This window comes from Tympanuchus pallidicinctus, unplaced genomic scaffold, assembly GCF_026119805.1.
Source record: "Tympanuchus pallidicinctus isolate F22 unplaced genomic scaffold, pur_lepc_1.0 scaffold39, whole genome shotgun sequence".
NCBI classification, from domain to species: domain Eukaryota; kingdom Metazoa; phylum Chordata; class Aves; order Galliformes; family Phasianidae; genus Tympanuchus; species Tympanuchus pallidicinctus.
In genome coordinates, this window is record NW_026294757.1 from 109,566 (window position 1) to 134,108 (window position 24,543).

The 24,543-nt window shown below is 52.4% G+C and overlaps 5 protein-coding genes across 11 annotated transcripts; 1 reads left to right on the forward strand and 4 right to left on the reverse strand.

Moving 5' to 3' along the window:
* Nucleotides 1-211: 211 nt before the first annotated feature.
* LOC128089159 (uncharacterized) lies at nt 212-6,377 on the reverse strand. 2 transcript variants are annotated; one of them, XM_052700290.1, is made up of 5 exons: nt 5,969-6,377; nt 5,741-5,844; nt 1,939-4,830; nt 1,387-1,595; nt 212-933 (listed from the first exon to the last, which is right to left on the reverse strand). In XM_052700290.1, exons 1-5 carry the CDS (start codon nt 6,144-6,146, stop codon nt 864-866), a joined length of 3,453 nt encoding a protein of 1,150 aa, XP_052556250.1. In that variant the 5' UTR covers nt 6,147-6,377; the 3' UTR covers nt 212-863. The 2 variants fall into 2 exon arrangements, with proteins under 2 accessions (XP_052556250.1, XP_052556251.1); XM_052700291.1 differs by lacking the exon at nt 5,969-6,377 and having other exon boundaries at nt 5,713-5,857.
* Nucleotides 6,378-6,581: 204 nt separating this feature from the next.
* IFI35 (interferon induced protein 35) lies at nt 6,582-10,008 on the reverse strand. Of its 2 annotated transcripts, XM_052700301.1 has the most exons (9): nt 9,869-10,008; nt 9,681-9,776; nt 9,098-9,238; nt 8,677-8,790; nt 8,227-8,371; nt 7,880-8,013; nt 7,335-7,524; nt 7,019-7,125; nt 6,582-6,840 (listed from the first exon to the last, which is right to left on the reverse strand). In XM_052700301.1, exons 1-9 carry the CDS (start codon nt 9,881-9,883, stop codon nt 6,649-6,651), a joined length of 1,134 nt encoding a protein of 377 aa, XP_052556261.1. In that variant the 5' UTR covers nt 9,884-10,008; the 3' UTR covers nt 6,582-6,648. The 2 variants fall into 2 exon arrangements, with proteins under 2 accessions (XP_052556261.1, XP_052556262.1); XM_052700302.1 differs by lacking the exons at nt 9,681-9,776; nt 9,869-10,008 and adding an exon at nt 9,311-9,659.
* Nucleotides 10,009-10,578: 570 nt separating this feature from the next.
* On the reverse strand, nt 10,579-12,898 carry RPL27 (ribosomal protein L27). 2 transcript variants are annotated; one of them, XM_052700216.1, is made up of 5 exons: nt 12,796-12,898; nt 12,614-12,696; nt 12,209-12,378; nt 11,505-11,615; nt 10,579-10,669 (listed from the first exon to the last, which is right to left on the reverse strand). In XM_052700216.1, the coding sequence occupies exons 2-5, from the start codon at nt 12,692-12,694 to the stop codon at nt 10,621-10,623; spliced, it is 411 nt and encodes a 136-aa protein (XP_052556176.1). In that variant the 5' UTR covers nt 12,695-12,696; nt 12,796-12,898; the 3' UTR covers nt 10,579-10,620. The 2 variants fall into 2 exon arrangements, with proteins under 2 accessions (XP_052556176.1, XP_052556175.1); XM_052700215.1 differs by having other exon boundaries at nt 12,614-12,826.
* Nucleotides 12,899-13,279: 381 nt separating this feature from the next.
* RUNDC1 (RUN domain containing 1) lies at nt 13,280-17,026 on the reverse strand. Its single transcript, XM_052700203.1, has 5 exons — nt 16,633-17,026; nt 15,826-15,984; nt 15,418-15,616; nt 15,099-15,206; nt 13,280-14,855 (listed from the first exon to the last, which is right to left on the reverse strand). The coding sequence occupies exons 1-5, from the start codon at nt 16,960-16,962 to the stop codon at nt 13,990-13,992; spliced, it is 1,662 nt and encodes a 553-aa protein (XP_052556163.1). The 5' UTR covers nt 16,963-17,026; the 3' UTR covers nt 13,280-13,989.
* Nucleotides 17,027-17,048: 22 nt separating this feature from the next.
* On the forward strand, nt 17,049-23,369 carry LOC128089113 (putative protein PTGES3L). Of its 4 annotated transcripts, XM_052700208.1 has the most exons (17): nt 17,058-17,175; nt 17,509-17,658; nt 17,769-17,835; nt 18,157-18,255; nt 18,598-18,687; nt 18,776-18,829; nt 19,509-19,631; nt 19,702-19,861; nt 20,211-20,268; nt 20,605-20,761; nt 20,858-20,974; nt 21,166-21,296; nt 21,441-21,507; nt 21,666-21,757; nt 22,376-22,430; nt 22,881-22,975; nt 23,137-23,369. In XM_052700208.1, exons 1-17 carry the CDS (start codon nt 17,168-17,170, stop codon nt 23,270-23,272), a joined length of 1,659 nt encoding a protein of 552 aa, XP_052556168.1. In that variant the 5' UTR covers nt 17,058-17,167; the 3' UTR covers nt 23,273-23,369. The 4 variants fall into 4 exon arrangements, with proteins under 4 accessions (XP_052556167.1, XP_052556168.1, XP_052556166.1 ...); XM_052700205.1 differs by lacking the exons at nt 17,058-17,175; nt 17,509-17,658; nt 17,769-17,835; ... (1 more) ...; nt 18,598-18,687; nt 18,776-18,829 and adding an exon at nt 19,296-19,432; XM_052700207.1 differs by lacking the exons at nt 19,509-19,631; nt 19,702-19,861; nt 20,211-20,268; ... (6 more) ...; nt 22,881-22,975; nt 23,137-23,369 and adding an exon at nt 19,007-19,198 and having other exon boundaries at nt 17,049-17,175; nt 17,545-17,658.
* The last annotated feature ends 1,174 nt before the right edge of the window (nt 23,370-24,543 follow it).

Below are 24,543 nucleotides of genomic sequence, written 5' to 3' on the forward strand. Positions count from 1 at the left end.
GTTCTCAAGTATAATTGTTAATCTCTGTCTCAAGCATTGCATCATTCTTACAGTAGTCTATTTTGGAGGGCAGTTATAGTGATTATTTTTGTTTGCAAAGCACTTAGCTGGTCTCTGCACTCTAGTTTGTGTTGGGGTGTCCCTGTAGACAGCTGAGAATGAAATGGGGTGCCAGAGTGGCAGACAGAATGTGAGCAACCACTACAAAGAATGTGGAGATAAATCTTGTTTATTTGTATTTCTGCACCTGCACCCTATCTGTGCCTGATATTCTCAGGAGGCAGCTGTTCAGAGCTGAAACTCATTGCTGCTGTCTCCAACCAAGCATAAACTTTCCTGCTGTCCCCAGAGCAGGTGTTGGGGAGGGGCTGTAGTTCATGGCTGTCAGCTCGAGGACTGAAATGTCTACTTAAGCATCTGAAATTAATGATAGCTCAGCTCTGGCACAGGCTCTGGAGATGGCTGAGCTGGAGCCTGCCTGTAGTGGCCAAAGGGAACAGACTTCCAGAAGTCTGGGGTTGAACTACAAGCAAGCTCCTGGTTGCTTGGCTTGGTTAAATGGCACTCTGTTGAAAATCATGCCAGGGCTCAGCCTGAATCTGATGGTGAAACAAGCTGTTACTTAACTGGCTGGTGAGAAGATGAGCAACTAGTAATAGCTAGAGGCTTGGGGACACTCAGCTCCAAGCTGGGAGATAGAGGGGCTGCTGTTGCTAATGTGTAGACTTCTGGCTGTCTAAGGACACAATTCACTCCTTGGGCAGGCACCTGCTTTTTTCCTGAGCTGTGCTGGGTTTTAGTTTTGTCAGCAGGGAAGGCAGGTGAAGTGAAGGCACTGGATATGAATGCTCAGGCGCAGAGTCTCAGTCAATGCCCAATTTCTTCAGGACAGTACAAACCTCATGGAGATACTGGGCATCTGGATAGCCATTCCTGTAGGGCAGAGAGTGAAGCAATGTAAATCCTGTTGACAGTGCTAAAAGCCATTGAGGGGCAGCAGCTTATTTTCGTCCTAACCCTTCAGCAGAGGGTGAGGGTGGAAGACCTGCTCCCTGGGAGCTGCAGGGAGCTGTCAGCTGCTGCTGCCTAACGTCACGCAGAGTTGACTGCAGAGCTGCCATGGGAAAAGCCAGGAAAGTTCTAAGTGAAGAGGGATCAGAATACGTGGCCACGGAGAGAGCTTGAAGATGGGGGTGAGTAAGGCTTTATCCCACTTGAAATGCGTCATGGCTGGTTGTGGCTGCCATGTGAAAGGAAGCAAAGGGCACCAACTATGTTGCTGTGGCAGTCTGCAGTAGCACCCAAGGTCTGTTGTGCTAAGATCAGTGTTTCTCTCTCTACAATTGCTATGAAAAACCTGAAGGTGTGGTACTAACTGAATCATACCTGGCTTTGCCTCCATGCCAGGAGGTTTTGTGTGGGATAGGGCCCCATGTCACTCTTTCTTCTCCATTGTAGGACTTGACTTGAAATGTCAGCCCTTCCTCAAATGCTTTCTTCAGCAGAATTGCTGTCTTCTGCCCTTCCCTGTTGTCAGGCAGGAACGCTAAGAAATATCCCCCTTTGTAAGGCTCTCCTGGGTGAGGATGACCGACCTTAGAAAAGAAGAAAGCATATTAAACAATCACCTGAGTGCATAATCCCAGCTCTGGCTTCCGAGATGCTGTCCAGCTTGAAAACAGACCACTGTGGTGCCCATGAGCTGCTAGGTGCTTTGAACTAACAGTGGAGCTCACACACTCTTCAAAAGCAGCAAGTAGCTCCTAAGCCTGGTGTGGAGTGCTATTGCATGGGGCAAAACCTCTGCTGCTTTGTGTATTGGGGCGTGGAGCTGTATCTGCCCTCTTTCACCTGTCCTACCATAGCCCCAGTAACACCCACAGAATCCACTGCCCAGCTTCCAGCAGGATAGGCAGTTCCTTTTGGTGGGATACCTACCCCTTGAATGCCATTGGGGATGGTGTAGGTAATTTGGAGCGTCAGGTCTCGGAAGTAGCCAGGCAAGCTCTGTGACAAAGAGGATATCTTGAAAGTCCCTGAGATCTTGCAGCTGGGGGCAACCAAGGAGGAACTGCAGCAAGCTGGCTGGTTTGCAAAACATGACCTGCACAAGGCATGACCAGAGGGGGTCTGGCATGTGACGCATAAGTCCTGGCAAGCATCACACTGGCTCAGAGGAGTCCTGCAGCTTTCCTGTTCAAGGCTGGTGTCTTTTGTTTGCAGTGCTGGGAGGTTGGGCTCCTCCTGAATGCTGTCTCTGCCTGAACTGTTACTTTCCTGGGACCTGGGCTCAGCTGCAGGTGACTGTTCAGCTGCAGCCTGGGATGAATCAGGAGCCATACTCTTGTACAGCCAGGTGGGCACGGAGTGAGGAGCATCATCAGCTGTGAGGACTGGTGACTGCAGCTGTCCCATGGCATCATTGTGGCCTACTCTGCTCTTGTCTTTCACAAACTGGAACCTGTCTGGCAAAACCTGCTTTAGCCGTGCAATGTCAGGTTCCCCCAGCATCACTTTGGTCTTCAGCTGTTCCTTGGACTCCCTAGGAGCTGCAGGACTGAAATTTTCCATTATGCTAGGGCTGAGAAGGCTGCTTCTTCCCTGCACAGCCCCAGGATCTATGTGGTCACTGGCCTCACATCCCAGTGCTTGTGGGAACCTCCAAAGACTGGGGGATCTGTTTTCATCAGCCTCCAGCTGCTGGAAAGCATTTAGAACCTCTGGGTGCACTGTTTTATTGCTAATGTCCAGGGGCTGCAGGTCCATCTGCAGGGACTCCAGGCTGTTGGGAAGGGCTGCATCCAGCACGGTGTCCTGGCTTGGCTGGACAGCACTTGGGTGCCCTGCACTTAAAGCTCTCCCTGGTTCTGGAGACAAGGATGAAGACGTCAGGGCATGGAGCCTCCTGGAAGAGAACAGATGGAAGGCCTCAGTCACTCCTGGCAGCATGTCTTCAGGACAGGCAAGATAGAGCTTGTACTTGTCTTTGCTGAGCCCAACCTGGAGGGAACCCCCTTGCAAGTGGCTGCACAGTTCGCAGAGAGCATCATCATCTGGCCCATCTACAGCAAGCTCTGAGTAGCTCATACTCTGACACACAAGGTCAGGACACTTCTGCACAAGATCTTCTACCTTCCATTTAGCTTGGAGAAGCTTGCTCCTGTCTGCTGCCTGCAATGTGAGCACAGTGCAGTCCCCAGTGGAACGCTCTGAGATTTCCACAACTCTGCCCCTGCACAGTTCATCAATAGCAGAGCAACAGGCATACTTCAGATAAGACCACTGCAGAGAGTTCAGGCTCATTTCTTCACTCACCCTATTGTCTCCACTGGCTGCCCTGCCAGTGCCTTGGGGCTTGTTGCCTTCCTTTGACTTTGGCAAGGAAAAGCTGCTGGAGCGTCGCAGCATAGACCTGGATTCAGAGGGTTTGGAGTCCAAAGAGGTTCTTGTTGTGTCAAAGAGACTTAGAGACTGAAAGATACTAGATGTGCCAGCAAGGGAATGGTGTTTGCTGGGATCTGAGTCTGTCAAGTCCTCAGCATGCTTCGAAGTGCCATTTTCTCTGTTTCCAAAAGAAGACAGACTCTTCTCTCTTGTAAGCCTAGCCCCTCCTTTCACATGGCCCCATTCTTTGGGGTCCTGCTGAGACTCTGCTGCTGACTTTGAAATGACATCCACTGTAGAGATATGAGGCTGGCATGGCTGTGCCAGTGTTGTTGGGTCACTGGGATCCAGAGCACGTGTCTCTGAGAAATGCTTTCCAGAAAGCTGTGCCTGCCCCATCAGAGGGGAGTCCCGATTTTCCAAAAGGCATTGAGACCTGCTAATTTTTGGAGCACTGAAGTTGGCAGCCAACTTGTGTTCAGCTTTCAGCTCTGGCTTGCCTGTGCTCAGCTTTAGAGGCAAGGTGTCCACAGGAACTTTGGGCTTTTCCAGTGTAGTCTCTGTAGTGTAGGAAGTTGCTGGCTGTGAGGGTGGGGAGCTACTGAACATGCCAGCCATCTGTGAGGCACCACTTCTGGTGCTGAAATGTTGAACATACTGCTTGGCCTGGGAGACATCAACAAGATCTCCAATAAGGTCAAGCTGTTTCCCATCTTCATGGCAGAGCAACTGCGGATATAGCTCCTGCAGTTCCTGTGTCAGAGCCCTGAGTTCCTGGTTGTTCAGTCCTCCCTTGGAGAGCTTCTCTTTGCGCAAGCTCACTTCCAGCTGCTGGTAGAGGTGCTGTAGCGCCAGGCGGGACTGTTGCAAAGTGTCCATGTCCCCAGATGTACCTGGAGATGGTTGGAGGTACAGTATGGTTACGTCATTGCTGCTAACGTCCACCACATCTACATGATGCTGGCGAAGTATACCTTGGTACTCAGAAGCACAAAACCTTTGTATGTACAAGTAAATGTCTGAGTCCATGACCAGGGAAAAGTCCTCCAGCTGTTCCACAGCTTCCCGATCCACGTGGCTTCGAGGTGATGGGCCATCAGCTGCCTTATCACACACCTGGTCCCAGTGTGGCAGCTTTACTGTCTTTGATGCTGATACAGCAGAGTCAGGCTCTTGCTGGTAATCATACATTCCCGTGTTTTTGGCCGAATGTCTGGATCCTGAAGGCAGGCTCTCTCCAGTGGGCTGGCTTTTGAGGTTCAGGCTGGCCAGCAGGTCTCTGCTGAAGGCCTGCAGCTCAGTAAATGTTCCCTTGACTCTGCAAAGTGTGCTCCTGTAGTCAAAGTCAAACTGCACACTGCTGTAGCCCTTCTGCAAGTTCTTCAAGAGCGTTTCACCAGCAGGAAGCTTACCATAGTCAACCACCATGAAAACACGTACAAAGATCTGCAGGTAGAGACCAAAGGAGTGAGAAAGTACAGACCGAAAATAAGGCCCCTCCAAGGCACAGGGTGGAAGTGAATACACATGACTCTTACCACAGCCCCCTGTGATACTGTGACAGAAAAGTAACCTGCTTTCAGGATGCTCAATGGGAGAACAACACAGGCATGACTGAAAGATCCAGTCAGCCTAAGTGACCTTTTGACCTTATATCCATAGTCAGAGGCTTTGTGCAAACAAGGATTGCAAAGGGCAAACCGCACAGATGCAGACCCACTTCTACAAGCAGGGAGTTCTGCAAATAGCCCAGAGCTACTCTCCTTTCTGCAGCTGAAATGCAGTTACCCTCTTGTTCTCTCAGTGCTCCTGGCAACAAAGATTTCTGGCAAGGTCTCTAGTACCCGGTCAACTGCCATGCCCTCATTTTCAGTGCTCAGATGTGAAGACAAATGGAAGAAGATACATGAAATCTCCTGTGCCTCCTAGACAATAGCACGTCTATCTCTTAAGGTCTCCTGGAAGAAAAAAAGCAAAAATACACTGCATGTCCAGCTAATGACATAGCGTCCAGCTAATGGCAGAGCCAAGGCATTAGAAGAATCGCCTCCGTACCACCAGATGGAAAGGGGACAAGCACCCCTCCCTTGAGTCTGGTTATTCTTCCTTGCTTTGACAGGTATAAATACCAAATGACTGACTGCAAAGTCTGCTTCGCTGTTGCTGAATTATAAGTGTGAAAAAATATATGTATCCTCATTTGAATATGAATAAAAATGAAATCTAAAAAAAATTAACAGGAGGAACAAGCTCTCCTTCCTGAATGCGTCAGCCAAGAACAAAGTCTGTCTGGGAGCTAGCTGAGGCTGTCACGGTGATGTGAGTCACCTGGGTGGGCAGTTCTGCCCTGCTCTACCTCATCAGGGCTCAGCTTCACTACATGCGCCTTCACCTCCAGGGGATATTTCTTCCCACCGATGCACAGCACGTGGTTCTTCGCCTTCAGGATACGCTGGGCCACTGTGTGGGGAAAAACAACAGGCACCAGCATGGCCCCGGCAGGCCGAGAAGCGACATCCCCATGTTACCGGGGCTGAGGATAACGGGGTTACACTCGGGCAGCACCCCAGGGCCCAGTCATTACCTGCCGGTGCCTCAAAGGTGATGAGGGCGTAGGCCGGGGATCCGGGCAGCACCTGCACATCGCTGACCTCCCCGCCACCGTTGCGGGAACGCAGGAAGTGGATAGTTAGCTTGTCGGCCACCCTGTCGGGGGGCAGGTCGCTGGGGATGCCCCACACCTGCACCGTGCAGCCGGCCATGCCAGCGGGGACGGGGCGGCAAACGGGCGGAGGTGACAGGGCCCTACAGCGGCCTACCCGCGGCCCGCGCCTGCTCGGACCTCCCCGGTCTCAGCGGGCCGGGCCGCCTCACACCGGGCCCGTTTCGCCGCTGTTTCTACGACCCGGTTCTGCCCGCCCAGGGCCTCAGCGCCGCGCAGTGCCGCGGCGTCGCCTCGCTACCTGCGGCCCCGAGGCCCCGCCGCTACGCCGGGAAACGAAAGCGAAAGCAGGCGGCCCTCCCCGTCCGGCCGGCACCGCCCCCTGGGCCCGCTCGGTGCGGCGGAACGGCCCGGGCCGGCCTTGTGATTCTTCTGTCCCCTTGCCCGGGCTGGGACGCGGCTTTCCCAGCGGCTCTCCCTCCATTCGTCGTCTCGGCCCTGTCCCAGGCAGTCCCCAGCACGACAGACACAGAGCTCCGTGCAGGCCTCTTTAATTCACACACTGAATTCCCGATGAGCCAGGCTTACAGTGCTGGTCAGGGCTAGCCCATATCCTCCCTGAACACAGCCACTGCCCGGCGCCCAGCTGGGACATAGCCGAGGACGTCCACCTCTCCACCACCACGGCTGTCCTTCTGGAAATGGATCTCCAGCGCATCCCTCATGGGCTCCTCAGCCAGCACATCTGGGATCCCAGAGAGCAGAACGGTCCTGGTGCAGCGGGAGGGCTGCAGCTGGGCACAGAGAAGGAGAGAGCTGCAGACCCCATACTGCATGGCCAGCATGGACTCATGGTCCCCCAGCAGCAGAGGGGACCAGCAACGCACCCCTCAGGCTTTCAGGAGCCCCCAGCCCATGCTGGCTCTCTTGGGGCTGGTGGGTGCTGCTCTGCACCAGAGTGCGTACCCTTACCTGCAAGTTGGTGACATTTCCTCTCATATAGGGTGATATTTTGAGTTTGTATTTTGTTTTCCCAATAGGCACCTGGACCTGCCCTCTAGTGATTAGCTGCTCTGCCACTGGAGATGAAGAAGAAAGCCGTGAGCTCCACAGACCCCTGCTGAACTCATGGTTATGTTTCTGGCATGATCACCAACACTGCTCAGCTCCAGCACAGTCTCCCATTCCTCACAACTCCACCTGCTCTTGGGAGACAACCAGTGCTTCCCAGAGCTGGCTGGGCTGCTTTCCTCCTCCAACAGCCCTGTGCTCAGTGTGTCCCACACACCTCCATCCTGCGTGAAGGTCAGCACCACCTGGCCACAGTCATCCAGGAACTCCCTGCTCTCCACCTCACTGCCTCCATTCTTTGTCTTGCTGAAGAAGAGCTCCAGCTTGTCCAGTAGAATGTCCTCAGGGATGCCCAGGCTGGGCAGTCCGGACACTAGGATACTCCTGCTGCCTCGAGTGAGCCCAATCTGGGGATGGCAGAGGCTTGTTAGTGCTGCAGCAGGGCAAAGCCTGAGGAGATCAGATCTGCAGAATCACAGAATCACCCGGGTTGGAAGGGACCTATAGTACCATGTAGTTCCAACCCCCCTGCCTAGCAGGGCCACCAAACATACACATTCAGATCAGGTTGCCCAGGACCCCGTCCAACCTGGCCTTAAACACATCCAAGGACGGGGCATCCACAACCTCCCTGGGCAGCCTGTTCCAGGGCCTAACCACTCTCCTTGTAAAGAAGTACTGGTGTGCTGGGCTGAGCTGCTACCAGTGACACAGTCCAGGCAGCAGTGGAGAAGAACACAGCCCTGAGGCCTTGGAACATACCTCCAGAGCAGATGGCAGCAGTATGTCCACTGGACCTGCCTGCACTCGCACTTGGCACCGGTCAAGGTCTTCTGGGTCCTCCCCATGGCTCAGCTCCACCACATGCTCTTTCATCTCTATCACCCGCTGGGCCACTGCAAAAGGAAAAGCCCTCAGCCCAGGCAACCAGTAGGAGAGGGCATGGGAGAGCAAAAGCTTTGGGAAAGCGGAACAGCCTTGCACAATGATGGCTTGGCCAGGACAAGCAGTGCTTGTGAGTGCTGTGGCTGTAGCACTGCTGCCAGTGATGCTTGGCAAGCCCAAATGACTCGGACACTTTCCCATAGCAGTGCTCTTTTTACTCTTACCCTCTGCCTTCTCAAAGGTGATGAGAGCTGAGCCCCCTGTCAGAGGATAGCGGATCAGAGGGGTGAGCACCAGCTTGTTCATGTCCTCCTTATCTGTTGCAAGTCCCTTAAACACTACCTTCCTCTCTGGTAAGGCATGCAGCATCTAGGTTAGAGAACACAGCAGCTGGAAGAGACTGCACCCTGCACAAGACCTGTCCTTGCCAACCCAGATGTGAAATAAGCTCATGGCTCAAACCAAACAGCTGGCTAGACTTAGCAGAGTTTCTCCTATGGTCCAGCAGTGCCCAGAGTCTCAAAGCCACTGTTTCTGGCCCTGGCAAAGGAGCCCAAGGCTGAGAAGAGCCAGGCCTAATAACACACAGTGCCCAGCTGCATTCACCAGCAGCCTCTCCACCCTGGCTCACACCCTTTACCTGTGGCCATCAGTGCCTACACATGCTCTGTTACCATCATCGGGTCCTCCCTGAGGATCCTCTTCCTCATTTCTTCCAATTTGTTTTCCAACATCTGCTTCTCCTGTGTCAATCTGCTCTTCTCATCCTGTGCTATAGAGATATCCACCTGGAAGAAAAGAAATAGCAAGCAGTAGGGGAATCAAGACAAAGTTTGGGATTACAGCTGCTCTCTGATCTAAGCAACTCCACCCTTCACCATTTTTCTGCTCGCCATCCTGCACCCTGGCTTTCCACTGCAGCCTTCCTCCACAGCACAAGCTCACTTCCCAACAGAGGCCCCTTGTACAGTTCCACGTAACCACTGTTGCATCCCATCAAAGTTTTCTCAAAGCATTGAGCTGAGCAGCACAGCCAGACTTTCCACTGCTGCCTTGCCTAAGACAACTCCTTCAAGCACGCACTTGGAGGGATACCTTGTCATAATTTGGAGGCTTTTGCTTGAGATTTTTCTGAAGAAGTTCTCTCTCTTTCTTTACGCGTTGTAACCTTTGCTCTACAGCTTCCTTGTCCTTTTGCAGCATCGCGTTGTCTTGATCCAGAGCACTACAAAGATCCTGTGAGAGGAACAGTTAGTGCCTCTGTTAACAATGCAGCGCCCCCACAGCGTGTCCAACCCCAGTACACACTTGTGAGGGCGGGCAGCAGGCTGCTCCCTATGCACAGCCCAGGAACCCAGTCCTGGTACTTCATGACTGCGAGTATCCCCTCTTTACTGTTTCTGGCTTGCACTCAGCAGTTTGGTGCCACACGTATGAGAGAAAAATACAAAACTCAAGAAATCTGCTGGCATCCCAGTGCAGAGAGCTTGCAAGGAGACAGGTTAGCACGTGAAAAACTGCTACCAAAAAGCTGCAAGCACGATGGCTGCAGACTCAGAAGAGCGGCAGCTGCAGCCCAGGAAGCTGTGGGGCTTCTGTGCCGGCTACGATAAAGGCCTCAGAGAACCGGGAGCTGACTCGACTCATCTCTCGGGGACGCGGCCGGAGCAGGACACACCTTGCACTGCTCGATCTCCTGCCGGGTTCGCTCGGGGCTCATCTTCAGGCTGCAGTCCTCCCGGTGTTGGGGGCTGGCTTGCCGCACCAAGTAGTCCTACAGAGCGCGGGGTCAGAGCCGAAGCCTCCGAGCTTCGGCCCTTCCTCTCCTCTCCCCTCCCACCCCGGAGCCCCGCGCGGAGCCGTCACCTCCTCCGAGTCCATGGCGGCAGCTCCGACAGCGAAGAGCGACGGTGCGGCCGGACCCCGCAGCAGCCCGAGCACCACCCAGCCGCAGCTCCTCAAGGCCTGACGCTTTCGCTTTTCCTTCCGCAGAGCGGCCCGGCCCCGCCTCCGTCCCCGCTTGGAGGACGGAGCTCCGTCTCCGCGCAGGCCCAACCTAGGCCTCCCCCAGGTGGAGCAGAGCTGAATAACCGAGCTTTTAGCCCAGTTCCCAGAGAAGATACGGTTACAAGTGCTGCTTAGCCAGTAAGTAATGTAAAACGATAATCAAAAACATAAAAAATCATAAAATCATAAAAAATCAAAATCACAAAAAATCAAAAGCATCCTGGCAGGGGCTCAGTCACTACAATTCTCAGCCAGCTTATCTGGAATTACCTCTCCCATCTGCATTCACCGGTGGGGATTTACCCCAAGACATCTCCAACATACGGGCTGAAATAAAACAAATCATTTCAGCAGCAGTCAGTTGAAAGTGCACCGTGAGGCAATGACGCGCCCAGCAGCGACGCAGACACCGCTCCGTTCACCCACACCTCAGGCTCGCACATCATTCCAGATTTTTCAAAAGCTTATTGGTTTACTTTTTCCCTTTTCCAACTCTTTTATGAACATCCAAAGCAAATCTATACTCCAGTGAAAGGGCTACCAACACAATTTTACATAACATAGCAAGATGGTTTTTAATAAACATTTATTGAAACAGTCCTATTTTAAATTTAGAATCGCAGCTTCTGGAAGAACCACTTATTCTTGCCAGTCTTGTATCTGAAAGAAGAGGAACACCAATTTTAGAGTGTACTTTGTATGAACAGGAAACAGCATAAAACATTCACCCAATCCCTCCCTATCCACCTATAAGGCAAAAAGCAGCACTGTTTACCTACAGGTAATGCAGCTGGTTTCTTCCCCCCGTCTGCCAACTAAACTTTCTAAAAGTTCGAAGTCCCCATGGAAGTGATTATCAGCTTGCAGATTTTCCTCATGAAGTCATATTATGAGGGAGACCCACACTGCAGCAGTTTACACACAGAGCTGCTTCAGATGATGTAGAATGCACCCATTAGCTGCACATAAAGAACTGCCAACATTTAAGTGCAGAGGATATGCATTATATACATGCTTTAAAACACCCAGTTGTTAGAGCTGTCAGCAGGACATCCCTGCTTCTTTGCTGCCGCTGCACAGCTCCTTCCATGGAAGGTACTTCTGAAGTAAGCATTGAAATAAAGTGTTGTCAACAAGGAAAGCTTCTGGGCAAGGTGAGCACTGCCCTGTCATGCTAAGGTCAGTGACACAAATCCAGTGGACATAAGATGGTAAGATGCCAAGTTATCATCATGTCACCTGAACACCTCGCTTGTTTCTGTGAGACAGCAGCAAAGTAACTGTTAACGTGAATCTACTGGAATTTGTAAACAGGAACATGGACAAACTCAACCTACCACACTACTTGGTTGTGGGAAAAAGCACAGCAAGAGAGAAATAATCATTCCAAAAACGTACTTAAAGCAATTTAAGGCAATCAACTAGGGCAACACCATTATCGCACTGAATCCTCCAGAAAGTGAGATACCATCAAGATTATGAGCTTCCAACTCACCTCTCCTCAAACTTCACCTTAGCTTCACGTCTTGCTTTGCGTTTCAGAGCAGGGTCCCTGAACACATCCTTATTGACAACAGTTTTGTCCAGGGGAATATCAACAGAATACCTGGGCAAGAGAGCAGAAAGGTGTGAGACAGTCACTGTATCTGGCATAACGTCATATGTACGTATTGGTACCAGGCTAAAGACCTATAGTACTTAAATCATTTAATTCCAGAAATCACCAGATTAAAGTAATTTAATTCAGCAAATTAAGGGAAAAGGTTCACTTGTGACAACAGACAAGCAACTCCGTACTGCATTTTGTACCTGGCAGCCTGTAAAAGCAGCACTTACAACTGGAAAAGAAAAACATTCCTGGGTGGCAACAGCTGCCAGGAGCACCAAATTATCATAATAGTTTCAGAAGTTTAGCCACTGACATTCCACAATTAACTGAAATTGAACATGTCTGAAATTAAAATCCAGCCGCATCATCTAAGCAGTATGTTGATATTTCACATCAGCTTTACAAACTCTAAGTCACTATTTTCACACAGTGAACCCTGCATACACTCAGCCACACAATGGAGAACCTCTACGATTTACAGCACTTACCAAAGAGAACGTTCAAGAATTACAAACACTGAACGCACACAACGTGTTTCCTTTGGCCTTCCTACCGTCAGACTTTAGTCCTGCTGAAATAACTACACTCACCGGGTGGGCATCAGGTGGTTGTAGTTGTAAACTTTCACAAAAGACTTGATCTTAGACCTCTTTGCTATCTTCTTCTTGCCCATCGCCGCTGTCACCTTCCGCGGGTAGCGATCGATGCCTGCCACCAAGGCATGGCTGTAGGGCCGGTCGGATGTGCCATCGTCGATGTTCTGAAACGCATCCCACACCCGCGCTGAGCCAACCCGTCACAACCGCCCCGAGCTGCGCTGCGTCCAGCCGGGCAACCGAGTACAAACACGGCCCGCGCAGACATCTCTAAACACACCGCCGCCGGCTGCGTTGAGGGCTCCCGGCCTTTCTCCAGGAGCGGCCAGGGCAGCGGCGGGGCCGCCCAGGGCCAACAGCGAGGGCAGCCCTGCAGGAACCCCCCAGCCCCGCACTCACCTTCACGATGACAGCCTTACGCCCCGAGTAGCGGCCGGCGAGCACCAGCACCACCTTCCCCGGCTTCATAAACTTGCCCATCTCTGCAGACACGGCACACGGCAGTCAACAGCGGGCTCCGGCCGTTCCCAGCCCCGCCGTTCCCGCGGATGGAAGCAGATCCCGCAGCCGCCCCAACTCACCAGCACAGCCTCCCCAATGGCGCCGCGGCGGAAAAGGAAACCCCTCCCCCTCCGCCGACCCTTCACCCCGCGCCCTGACGTCACTTCCGCCTCATCCGCACACGCGCAGCGATCCCGCACGTGCCGGGCAGCCGCCCGCCGTTCCGCGGCCGCTCCCCCCGCATCGTCCCCAGCAGCGGCCCGGCGCAGCGCCTTCGATGCCTCCACACGGCAGAGGGTTCTGCCCGGGCCGTCAGTGCAGTGTTGACTAACGCTGCATTGTAAGGCAGCGCTCTTCTCGCAATTTCATTTCAGGATCCCTTGCAGCAGCACAGTCCACGCCCAGCAGGGGAGGTGCTGTTACAGCAGACACAAAAATCCTAACGCCATCAGGAACTGCAGATACGTTACAATGATATTATAAATATTACAAAGCCAAGTGAGCCACTACACCTGCATCACAAGGGCTAATAACCAACGCAAATTAAAACACAGTCACTGGAAATGGATTTTCCCCACACAGACACTAATTAGAGCAGTTTAATACATCTGCTGTGGAATACCACAGCCCTGGTGCTCTGATCTCTGCACAGAAGTTTCAGAAAAGGATCTTCTGGGATGCTTGCAAAGTAATTTGAATGTCAGCTCCCTCATCCAGCAGCCTGAATATTGCTGGTTCAGTGCATACCCAGTTCCTCAGCAGGATTTGCCCCCAGTTCTTACATTCACACTGGGAAAAACAAATCCCTCACCCCTGCGCAGCCACATCAAACATAAGCAACCAAACTCCCACTCCCAAGCAGACATCAGACTGCCTCACTTCTCCTGAGAGGTATCTCAAACTGGCACCATTTAGACCACAGATTTTGAAATAAGCGTGCAGATGCAGCACAACAGCTCAGATGCACTGTGCTCCCGTGGACAGGCTCCGTGGTCAGGACCCTCCTGCACCCATCCAGCACCCGGCACGGCATAAATCTGCTCACCAATTTTGCCATTCAGAACTGCATAAGAAGGGCAGGATAAAGTGCCATACCGCACCCAGCCACCAGCATCAAGATTTTCCTAAAAGCAAGTATTGATTTCAAAGAGCAGAATTCAGTCTTAAGGGAAAAAAAAAAAAAAAAAAAAAAAAAAAAAAAAAAAAAAAGCTAGGCTTCTGGAGATCAACAGCTGCTCACTTGTGAAAAGTGGATGATCTAAAATAAAAATACATCAGAAAGCATCTTTGATGTTCTTCAGCTGCCGGACAGCCAGGTCAACCGGGAGGTTGAACTTCAAGTTGCTCAGACGACTGAGGATATTAAGTGCACTCTCAAAGCCTGTGTTTACCATGTAGCTCCACGGGTGGTAGTGAGATTGCACCAAAGCTCCAGATTTGCAGATCAGGTTTACCCAGGAGACCAAGCGCTGCTCGTTTAGCGCCATACACACTAGAGCTTTCAGTTCAGAGTCTGCACTGCGCTTGAAGGGGTTATGCTCAGTGAGAACTGTATGAACTGCTGTCAGCAGGCTCTGTTTGGGTGTGATGGTGACTCCTCCTGTCACAGGCAAGGCAAAGGACTGGGACAGCTTGCGAGCTGGAGACTCCACAAAGGCCTGTCCATTTTTAGTTTTGTAATACTCCACAAAGAGTTCCCAGGGGTGCATGGTCTGTGGTGAGGAGGTGAATGCAGGAATTAAGCATGCAATGGGTGCCAACACCAGGCTCATCCCTTGAGAAGAGGCACAGAGCCCATGAGCCATCAGATCTCGCAAAGCAATGGTCAGCTCCTTCCGCACAGCCAGAGTCAGTTCATCTCTCCCTCCTAATGAAACATCCTGCAGATCGGAAGAACTGATAACGTGGTCACCCTGCTGGTGTTTCAAAGCTAGCTGCCTCACCCGGTCTACCGACAGCTCCAGTTTCTTAATTAAGGGAGAATAGTCCTTGTTGGCTTGGTCCTTCTGCCAGAGGCTGCGAGGAATTTGACCAGTGGCACAACCAAACTGACTAACAGCAAATATCTGTAGCACAGCAAGCATGCGACGCATGAGGTGCAGGCCTGTTTCTCGCAACTTTTTGGCATCTTCTGGGTTCACTGCTCAGGTTAGAAAAGAAAGTAAAAAAACCACACGTTTTCTCATTAAGGAATCAACATGCTTTTAAGAAGGGCAAAAGAATTGTACACAGACCTTCTGTCAATAAAATTTATAAATAATAGAAATAAAAAAACACTTTAAAAACATGCTAATATACCTGGATGCTAGTTCATGCTCCATGAACATCAAATGAGTGACAGCAATAAAGAGACAAACAAACCTTCATGCCAAGCAGTGCCTACCTCTGTTTCCAGAAGACCAGATATTTGGTTTGTAGGAACCACCACCATCTTTTCTGCCTGCACACTCACAGTGTCCATCTTCCGCCTTACCAGAACCTCCAACTTCATCTAGAACAAGAATTTCACACTTGTGAATTTAGACTGTATATCCCACATATAAAGGTCAGTACTCCCTTAAACCACTCTGCTCCTTGCTTGGCAGTTTGTTTCTATCCACCACCAGCTCTGAACATCCTTTGACATCTGCAGACTCCCTCTTCATAACTATGTCAGAATTATACATCAATTCAATCTACTTGTCTAAAAACTGAGCACTGACCTTGAATGAAGTTGATAAACATTTCAAGGTCCCTTATTTGTGTCTTTAGTTGTTCCACCAACTGTTCCTTCACCCGAGCTGGATTAACAATCTGTGCTATGGCAGTATCCACACGCTGCCGCAGTTCTTCTGGAGAGAGTGTTGCAATATCTTCACTCAAGTTCATGTCCAGCTTCTTGATCAATTCATCTATAATCATCTGCAAAACATCAGTCAGTTGTATCGCTTCAGTATGTGGCACAAGTGTCCACAACCTCCAAGATACTCCACTCACTACCTTGGAAATAGGCTTCTTTGTCACACGATAAAAATCACAACAGACGACAAGACTGCACACATGCATGCAGGCTAACTATTGATACTGTATTACTAATGACTGTGAGCAATACAGAACCTCTGGAGCCTTACCCGTTGCCTTTCCATAACCACAGACTGTGGAAGAGAGTCATAGCTGCCCTCCTGGTATGCAAATGTTTCTAGGTCATCCAGCTGTGTCTTAAGCTGCAAGATCAGCTCTCTTTGCTTTTCCTTCTGGACCTCAATTCGCTCTTGCTTCTCTTGCTCACTCTGACAAAAAAGTTGTCAGTAAATAAAATTAAACATTCACCATTGGAGGCCAGCCCCACAGTACAGGTCTGTGATATGAGGAATGTTTCCAGTTCAAGCAATCAATTGGTGAACATTACAAGTAATTTAAAAAAAAAAAAAAAAAAGGCATGCCTGCACATCAAGGAAAGGTACTGGTCACATCAACTCACATGACAAACAAGAACCTCTGCAGACAAGCTCTATCACACACACATCTGGTATAGTACAACACCGCTGGCCAGAGCAGTGCTGGGCAGCTGTAACAACCACTCCTTACCTCAGATGCCCATCGCAGCAGGGGGAAGGGGAACAGCTGTTGCTAACTGGATTTTAAACAAGTCAGAGAATCACAGCGCTGTCAAGGCTGGAAGACCATCCAGCTCCACCCTCTGCCGCAGGAGGGACATTGCCCAAAGCCCCATTCAACCTGGCCTCAAACAATTCCGAGGACGGGGCAACCCTAGATTCCCTGAGCAGCCTCTGCTAGGCCACTATCCTACGGCCACTACCCTCCGTCCTGGCACCGTCACGCCACAGCTTTCCTACAGGCCTCTTAGGAGAGCCCAGCACACGAGACGCCATCGGCCCCATCAGGGCGCCCGGCCCCACCGCGCCCCGCGCACTCACTGGGCCATCCCCGAGCCCGTGGGCCAGCGGCGCGGGGCAGCCACGGAAGGCGAAGTCCTCAAGGTCGCGGAGCAGTCGCTGCTGCTCAGCCGGGCCGGCCCTGGCCACCTGCCGCAGCCGGAACTGCACCTGCGCGAAGTGCGAGGCCAGCGCCAGCAGCGCCCCGTGCAGGCGGCGCCGCTCAGCCCGCAACCGCGGCACCGACCGCGGCGACCCCGCCGCCGTCTCTTCTTCTTCTTCTTCTTCTTCTTCTTCCTGCTGCTCCACCGTCACAGCGCCCACCGGCGCCCAACGCTCCCCTGGGCCCAGCAGGCCGCTTTCCGGTTCCATTATGGCCGCCACCTACGCCGCACAGCCGCCGCCATCTTCTCGCCGCGGCGCGGGTGGGGCGGGGCAGCGCGGAACCAGGACGCGGCAAGAGGGCGCGGCCCCTGACGCGAGCTGCCAGAGCGCCCCCTTGAGGCTCGGAGGGACCGGGAGGAAAACGACCGGCCCCGTTCCCGGAGGTCCGAAATAGTGCGGGGAGAGCACCGACATGGCGAGGTGAGCGGGCCCGTTCTGCGGGACTGCGCGTGGCGGGGTCCCGGGACAGCGCCCGGTCGAGTCCCAAACACACTGGGGCAACACCCAAAAAAAAGCCTGAGGCAACACCCAAACCAGGCCCCGGGCAGGGCCCCAGGACAGCCGCTGCTGGTGACGGACACGGCAGGGGTGGCCGATCGTGGCCTGCTGCAGCCTGCGGGTGCTGTGCACTTGGGTGTGCTTGCTGCCACCGGCCTCGTGGTGCCTACAGCGCAGCCTGCGAGGGGTCCAACTAGGCTTTGGCCCAAATCTCTGCTCGTGCCTGATGCGCAGTCTGTCTTTGCTGCACTGAAGGTTCTATGGAAGTACCCACAGCCCATGTTTTCCCAGGCAACACGCAAAGACGTTGTGGTATGACCGCCCGCGGTATGTTTTCCTGGAGTTCTGCGTGGAGGACAGCACAGATGTTCAGGTCATCATCGAGGATCACCGATTGGTGTTCAGGTGGGCTATAGGTCTGGAGCTGTGGGGATCTTGGGGGCAGGAGGACCCTGTGTGAGCCAGTGAAGCATATGGTCAGCTCTGTTCTAAACCAGGTATCTGTATTTTGGCAGTTGCAGAAACGCAGATGGAGTAGAATTCTACAATGAGATCAATTTGTATGCCAGAGTGAACTCCAAGGTGAGACTTCTCCCCAGCAAGCCATTCCTTGACAGCCTGCATCATGCTCAGAATCGAACAGAGCCTGTGCTGTCCTGAGCAGTGCAGCTTAGAGTTGGATTCTGTTCATTTTCTGAGAGCCTGAGTGGGTTGAGCACAAGCCTGGAAAACCTGATCCTGAGTCTGTCACATGCAGCACAGTGCTGGGCTGCAAACAACTCTTCTGCATGGTTCTGTGTACCACAGCCCAAGTGTGGCTGAGCTTTGATCCTCTGTGTATCTGCTGTGGATTAGAGAGGAACACAGCAGACAATGAGGGGAAACATCCTCATCTCTTGGCAGGACTCACGAGAGAAGCGCTCTGACCGCTCCATCACGTGCTTTATGAGGAAGTGGAAAGAGAAAGTGGCCTGGCCCCGCATCACCAAGGAAAACATCAAGGTGCATATGGTGCTGGGCAGTAAGGAGAGCCTTTGCGGCTGACTGTACCCAGTACAGTGGCTTTCTGGGTTCCACGTGCCCCCAGGACAGACACCCTGATCCTGATACAGCCACCCCAAAATAGAGCTCTCAGTAAGCAGACACAGGAATGCCTCCTGCTCCCTATCAGCTCACTTAAGTGCTTTGAGGAAGATGTGGCATTCCCATCCTCGATGTGGGTAGGGTCAGGACTGGCCCCTGCAGCCACAGGGACATTCTCCTATGCAGGAGTAGCCCATGCTTGCTCTGTGTGAGGTCAGGGCCACACTGCTTCCTTCCTCAGGGGATACTCTCTGCCCACAGCCAGCCTGGCTCTCCGTTGACTTTGACAACTGGCGAGACTGGGAAGGGGACGAGGAGGTGGAGAGGGCCATGGTGGAGGAGTATGCAGAGGTGAGCCTGGTTTTGTGTGCACAGGTTGCTTGGCACGTTGGGGGACAGCCAGCTGTGTCGTTCCCACAGACCTTTGTTCCCTATCCAGCTCCTGCAGAAGGTGACGGACAAAGCCCCTCCTCCGACCATGGATGACCTGGATGTGAGTAGAGCCTCGGAGTTCTATTCCCCAGGCACTCCAGAAGTCCCTGGCACTCTTCTTGCTCCAGCTGCTGCCCCCTGGGTTGCAGTGTGCTGTGGGGATGCACCTAGGGGCTCCCGGACAGCACCGGGTGGTTGCCGCTGGCCTCCTCCCACCACACTCCTCATCCCTCCGCAGGACGACCTCTGAAGCACGGCTCCACAAAGCAGCGCACAGCAACGAGCCGGGACACGGGCGAAGAAAGCGGAGTACCGAGGGATGACGCCGGTTTGCGGAAGGGAGCGGCGGAGCCCAGTGCACGGCGGCGAGAGCTGCAGGCTCTCCGGGGCCGAGTACGCGCGAGTCAATAAACGCGAAGTGCTGCCGCGATGCGCCACGGCGTGCCGTGAGCTCGGGGATCCGCGGGACGGGAGGGCAGCGCCTTGAGAGGCGGAGCTCCGCCCATCGGCAGCGCGCTCCGAGCCGGGTCCGCCGCTCTGCCAGCCCCGCCCGCCAGCCGCAAGTTCCTCCCTCTGCCGTCCGGCCGCCGTCACTCGCCCTCTCTACGCAGCCCGGGCCTCCGCTATGGTGTTCCATTGCCAGCGGGACAGCTGGGCCCGGCAGGTAGCAGCGGGGCTGGCGGCGCCGCGCGGCCCGGTCCATCCCGGCCCCTCACGGTGCCGCCGCCTCTGCGTTGCAGTTCGCCACGAGGGTGGTGTCGTGCCGGGAGGCCGAGCTGCGGCCCGAGGGCGGCGGGGAGCCGACGCGCGGCTTCCAGGTGGTGCTGGAGGACACGATCCTCTTCCCCGAGGGCGGCGGGCAGGTACGGCCGGGGCCGGGCGAGGAGCGGGGCGGCGCGGCCGGGCCCGGACGACGGCTCTTTGTCTCCGCAGCCCGATGACCGCGGCCTTATCGGCGCCGTCCCGGTGCTGCGCGTCACCCGGCGCGGCGCCCAGGCCGTACACTTCGTGGAGACGGCGCTGGAGCCGGGCAGCGCCGTGCTGCTGTCGTTGGACTGGGAGCGCCGCTTCGATCACATGCAGCAGCATTCGGGTGCGGGGCCGGGCGGGTGAGGAGGGCGGCGCGCGCTTCGTCCCTTCCCGGTTCGCCCGCCAGTTCCCTCCCGCCCCCCCCGGTTGTCCCCACCGTGCTTGTAAGGCGGCTTCGCGGGGCTGGAGGCGACGCGCGGTGCGCCGGAGACGCTCGAAGTGCACCGTGGTGCCCCGGGGTTTCCGCAGGGCCACCCGATGACAGCTGCCCCCCCACCTGCCGCCAGCAGCCTCCCAGCGCCTGGGCCGGGCCCAAACACCGCGGGGAACGTCGGTAGAATAACTGTGCGGTTTGGTGGAGGACCCTTTCCTGCATCCCGAGCTCAAAGCCACTGCTTGCACATCTCTTCCAGGACAGCACCTCATCACTGCCATGGCAGAGCGGATGTTTGGATTCAAAACAACTTCATGGTGAGCTGGAAAAGCAGCCATTAACCTTAGCCTCACCTGGTGTGTGTGCCACCAGGCCAGAAGGGGGTGCACGTTGGTAATGGAAAGCAGCATATGCTGCGATATTTCGCCTAAGCTCAGATGGCCTGGGCTGAAATAAGACAAGCTGTGTAAACTGCTTGCTTTCTCTTGTCCTGTTGCATGGGCATGATTGCATCAGATGCCCTTTAAATAGCAGGGAGAGAAGCATTTGGTTTCAGTCACATTCCCAGTAGCTCCTCTCAGGTGGCACTTGGTGCTGCCTGGAGGGATCTTCCATCTGCTCTTCACAGCAGCAGATGTTCTTCATCTGTGCAGGGAGCTGGGCCGGCAGCAGAGTGTCATTGAGCTGGACACCCCTTCCATGACCACAGAGCAAATGGCAGCGCTGGAGCAGAGCGTGAATGAGAAGATCCGAGAGAGGATACCTGTGACAGTGCGGGAGTTGGCTGCAGATGACTCTGAGATTGAAACAGTAAGTGATGGGAGTGAAGGAAGCTGGCAATACCCATGGGACCAAAGCACTTGCAGCATGGATATTGGTTTGTCTGCCATTCTCCTGCTCTGCTAGGTGAGAAGCCGTGGCTTACCAGGTGACCACACGGGGCCAGTTCGAGTTGTAGACATTGAAGGCATAGACTCCAACATGTGCTGCGGGACTCATGTCTCCAACCTGAGTGACTTGCAGGTAGGGGGCTGCAGCCACGTTACCTCCAGGAGCCCTCAGCACACACATACAGCTCAAGGACAGCAGAAATCCTGGAGGTACAGGGTCTGCTTGAAATTGTCCTGGAGGGAAAATGGGCAGAGGTGACCACCTATGAGGATAAAAGCAAAATACCATTCTCCTTTTCTAACCAGGGTATTTTTCTGTTTAAGGTTATTAAACTTCTTTGCACAGAGAAAGGGAAAAAGAACAAAACCAACTTGGTTTTCCTGGCAGGAAATAGAGTGCTGAAGTCAGTTGAACAAAGTCACCATACTGAGAAGGCCCTGACCTCACTGCTGAAGTAATACCCTTTTCACTTTGGTTCTTTCATCTTTATTTTTCCTTCTGACAAATGTAGCATAAGTCTCAGGTACTTCTACATGATGTTTTTTATTATATATTACCCACTTGAGAGCAGTGATCCAAATTTTCCTTTTTCTTTCAGAAATGGACCAGGTGAGCATGTAGAGGCCGTGAAGAGATTGCAGAGTTCTGTGAAACTGCTTCAGAAGGTAAGAGGTTGGCTGAGGAAAGCAGACTGTCTGCTTCCTGTAGAGCTGACCTCAAATGAGGCGTCCATTTTTATCAAAACTGCTCCCAATTCTGCGAGCACAAATGAGTTCACGCTGGCTTAACCATCTGTGGTGCTGCTTCTTCACTTTTCTTTCAGAATAATTTGAACCTGCTAAGAGACATTGCTGTTTTGATAGCCCGGGATTTCAAAAGCAAACCTGTTCAAAGTCCGCTGTTTGTGTTACACAGGTATGGAGGAGTTCAGGAAAAAGGATAAGAACCCATGGTATATGATTTGTGAGAGCTGCATTTCCTTGACACCTATTCAGGCCTGTTTATGACAGTTATATTTTTAAAAGTCAAAAATTTCTCAAGGACAGCTACAAACAAGGTGGAAAGAACTGTCTGGGCCTGCTGAAAGGTTGTATAGTTAAAGAAATGTGTTAGTAATTCAGTTACTGAATTCCTCTGATGCTGTAGCTAAGAAATGATTGTCTGTCTCATGTCTTTTTGCTCACAGTATTTTCAAATAAAACTGAGGAGCCTGATTTCTTAAACAAATAATTCCTAATATACCCACAAGAAATTATAAAAAGGATTCATATGTATAGAAAGAAAATAATCTGCAGCCTGATTGCAAGAGACCAAAACCTCAGGCACAATCATAGGTTGTGCTTGTAGATCTTACCTTTCAACTTCTCTGATGTTAGTGGAAATGTTATTCTTTAGCAAACAAAATGGAAAACTGAGAAAAGCTAAGCTTGGAGAGTCATTGCCTGCAGTTTGTTATTAATGTTTTGGACTCTGGTGTGGATATGTATACTTTTTTTTTTTTCCTCTGAAGTGGCTTTTTACCTGTCTATGCAGGAAAGAGGGTGACTCTGAGTTTATGAACATCATTGCTAATGAGATTGGGAAAGAGGTGAGTGGTTGATACAGACTAACCTGCCACCAGTGGTGTTGTCATTCAACTTTGTAGCAAGGCTGGATAGGCTTCCATTTGCACCACGGTCACAAGATACAAGTCTCTTTCCTTGCAGAAGAGGTTGTGGTTCCCAGCAGCCTCAGGGTGCTGGGGATCCTCAATAGTCAAAAAATGCAGTAGTGAAAATTCAGAGCAGTGTGGAAGAGCTTATCTCCCAAAAAGCCATGCAGATCCTCTTTGGACATGCTGACTTTGGACAACCTAACTCTGGTACCTGCTCGGTCTCCCACAATGTACAATTCAGTCTGAAAGCTTCAAAAGCTCCCTCCCCTTTTACTCCAAATTGAGTTTCAGTAATGAGCACAAACTTACTACTTGTTTTAATGTCTTAATGGGAAAAGGAGGGCACTGGCCCTTTGGGAGCATCGTCCCTCTCTCCATCTACAGGAAATCCTGCTGTTCCTGACTGTGGGAGATGAAAAAGAAGCAGGACTCTTTCTTCTAGCTGGCCCTGTTGAAGCAGTTGAGAATTTAGGTCCCAGGTACTGTGTTTCATGTTTTCTTTAAAATTAGTGAGACTTCTGCCCAAGCAGCTGAGCAGTGTAATTAGGGCATGGAGCCTTCTTTGCTCACTGAGCATGTAAGGGCAAGCTACTTTCCTCTGCAAGTGAGTGGCCTTCAGCATGTCCTGGCGTTTCTGCAGGGTGGCAGAGCTGCTGGAAGGCAAAGGAGCTGGGAAGCGAGGCCGCTACCAGGGCAAGGCAACCAAGATGAGTCGTCGAGGAGAAGTGCAATCTCTGCTCCAAGAATTCATCAGTCAACAGAGAGATGAAGCATAAAGAAAGAATTTTAAAAGTAGGGCTGTCATCCCTGCTTTGTATGATCTCCACTAAGTTCTCTCTCAGAAAATAAAGACAAAAAAAATCTCATGTAAAATCCCATGTAGTTAGGAAGGACTACTACTCCATGTCTCTCCAGCTTGCCATTTCTGCCAGCAGTCCCCAAGGCTGCTATAACTTCAGCTGCAGAAGCAAAAGGGGCACTGAAGAGCCATGGTCAAAAAACACCTGATATGGGTCTAGGTATTGTTTTTTTCCCTCCTAGAACCAGCATGGCAGGTTTAGTCCAGATGTTCATAATAAACAGAAAAATAGAGACAGACAAATCTCCATCTCAAAGATGTTTATCATGAGTGTATAGGATAGCAGCAGCCTCACATGGTTTCCTCGCTTGCCTGTGTTGCGCTGTCACTCAATGAACAGCAGAGCCCTCTGCCAGCTATTGAGCTGTTTGTGAGTAGCAGGATCAGGCTAAGGGACAAGGCTGTGCAGGCCATCAGCTCCTGTTGTGACACTTTACTGCAGGAGGAGGGGAAGCAGCAGTCCTTTTTCCCGACACGCAGGGTGCCCAGAGGTGCTGGCTGCATCCTTGCCCAGCTAGACTGACAACTTGGCCAACACTGTCCTTTCCCAGTCAGTGGAAACCTGGGAGTTACTAATCTAGGTAAGCTTCCTATTGAAGCTTTTCCTGTAAAAAGCAAGCTTCACAGCTGAACTCTAGATGTTTACAGCCCACTTTGCTTTGGATGGGATTTTAACTTGGGACTCGAATGATTTGCTGTTTGGTCTTTATCACCCTGTGCATGCAGCATTAGACACCATATCTGGGCTGCATGCACCTTGTACGTGCGCTGTCTCTGACAGTTGCCAACATGCACTGATTGCTGTCATGAGCTTTAAGCGTGCTTTGTGGGTTTACGTACTGGAGTCACTCCTATCACAGTCAGCTGTTCTGCTAATGGGGCAGGGTACAGGGGGTGTGGGATTGCCAAGCAGCACTGCACCGGCCCCACACAGACCTGCTGGGTCTTGAAGCTCTACTTGCTGCCCTCAGTAGTGAGATGGCACAGATGTGTTTTCATTGCTGGCATGTGGTGCATACAGGGTCCCTGAACAAAGAGCACAAAAGCAGCTTTGCCTCCCTGCCCTCTGTGCAGTCACTGCTGAACTTCAGTCAGGATACCTCCTTGCACCTTCCCAAGGAGAACTCCTGAGTTCTCCATTACATGCCTGTATGTTCAAGGCAGCAGGAAGACTTGGAGAAGCCTGGT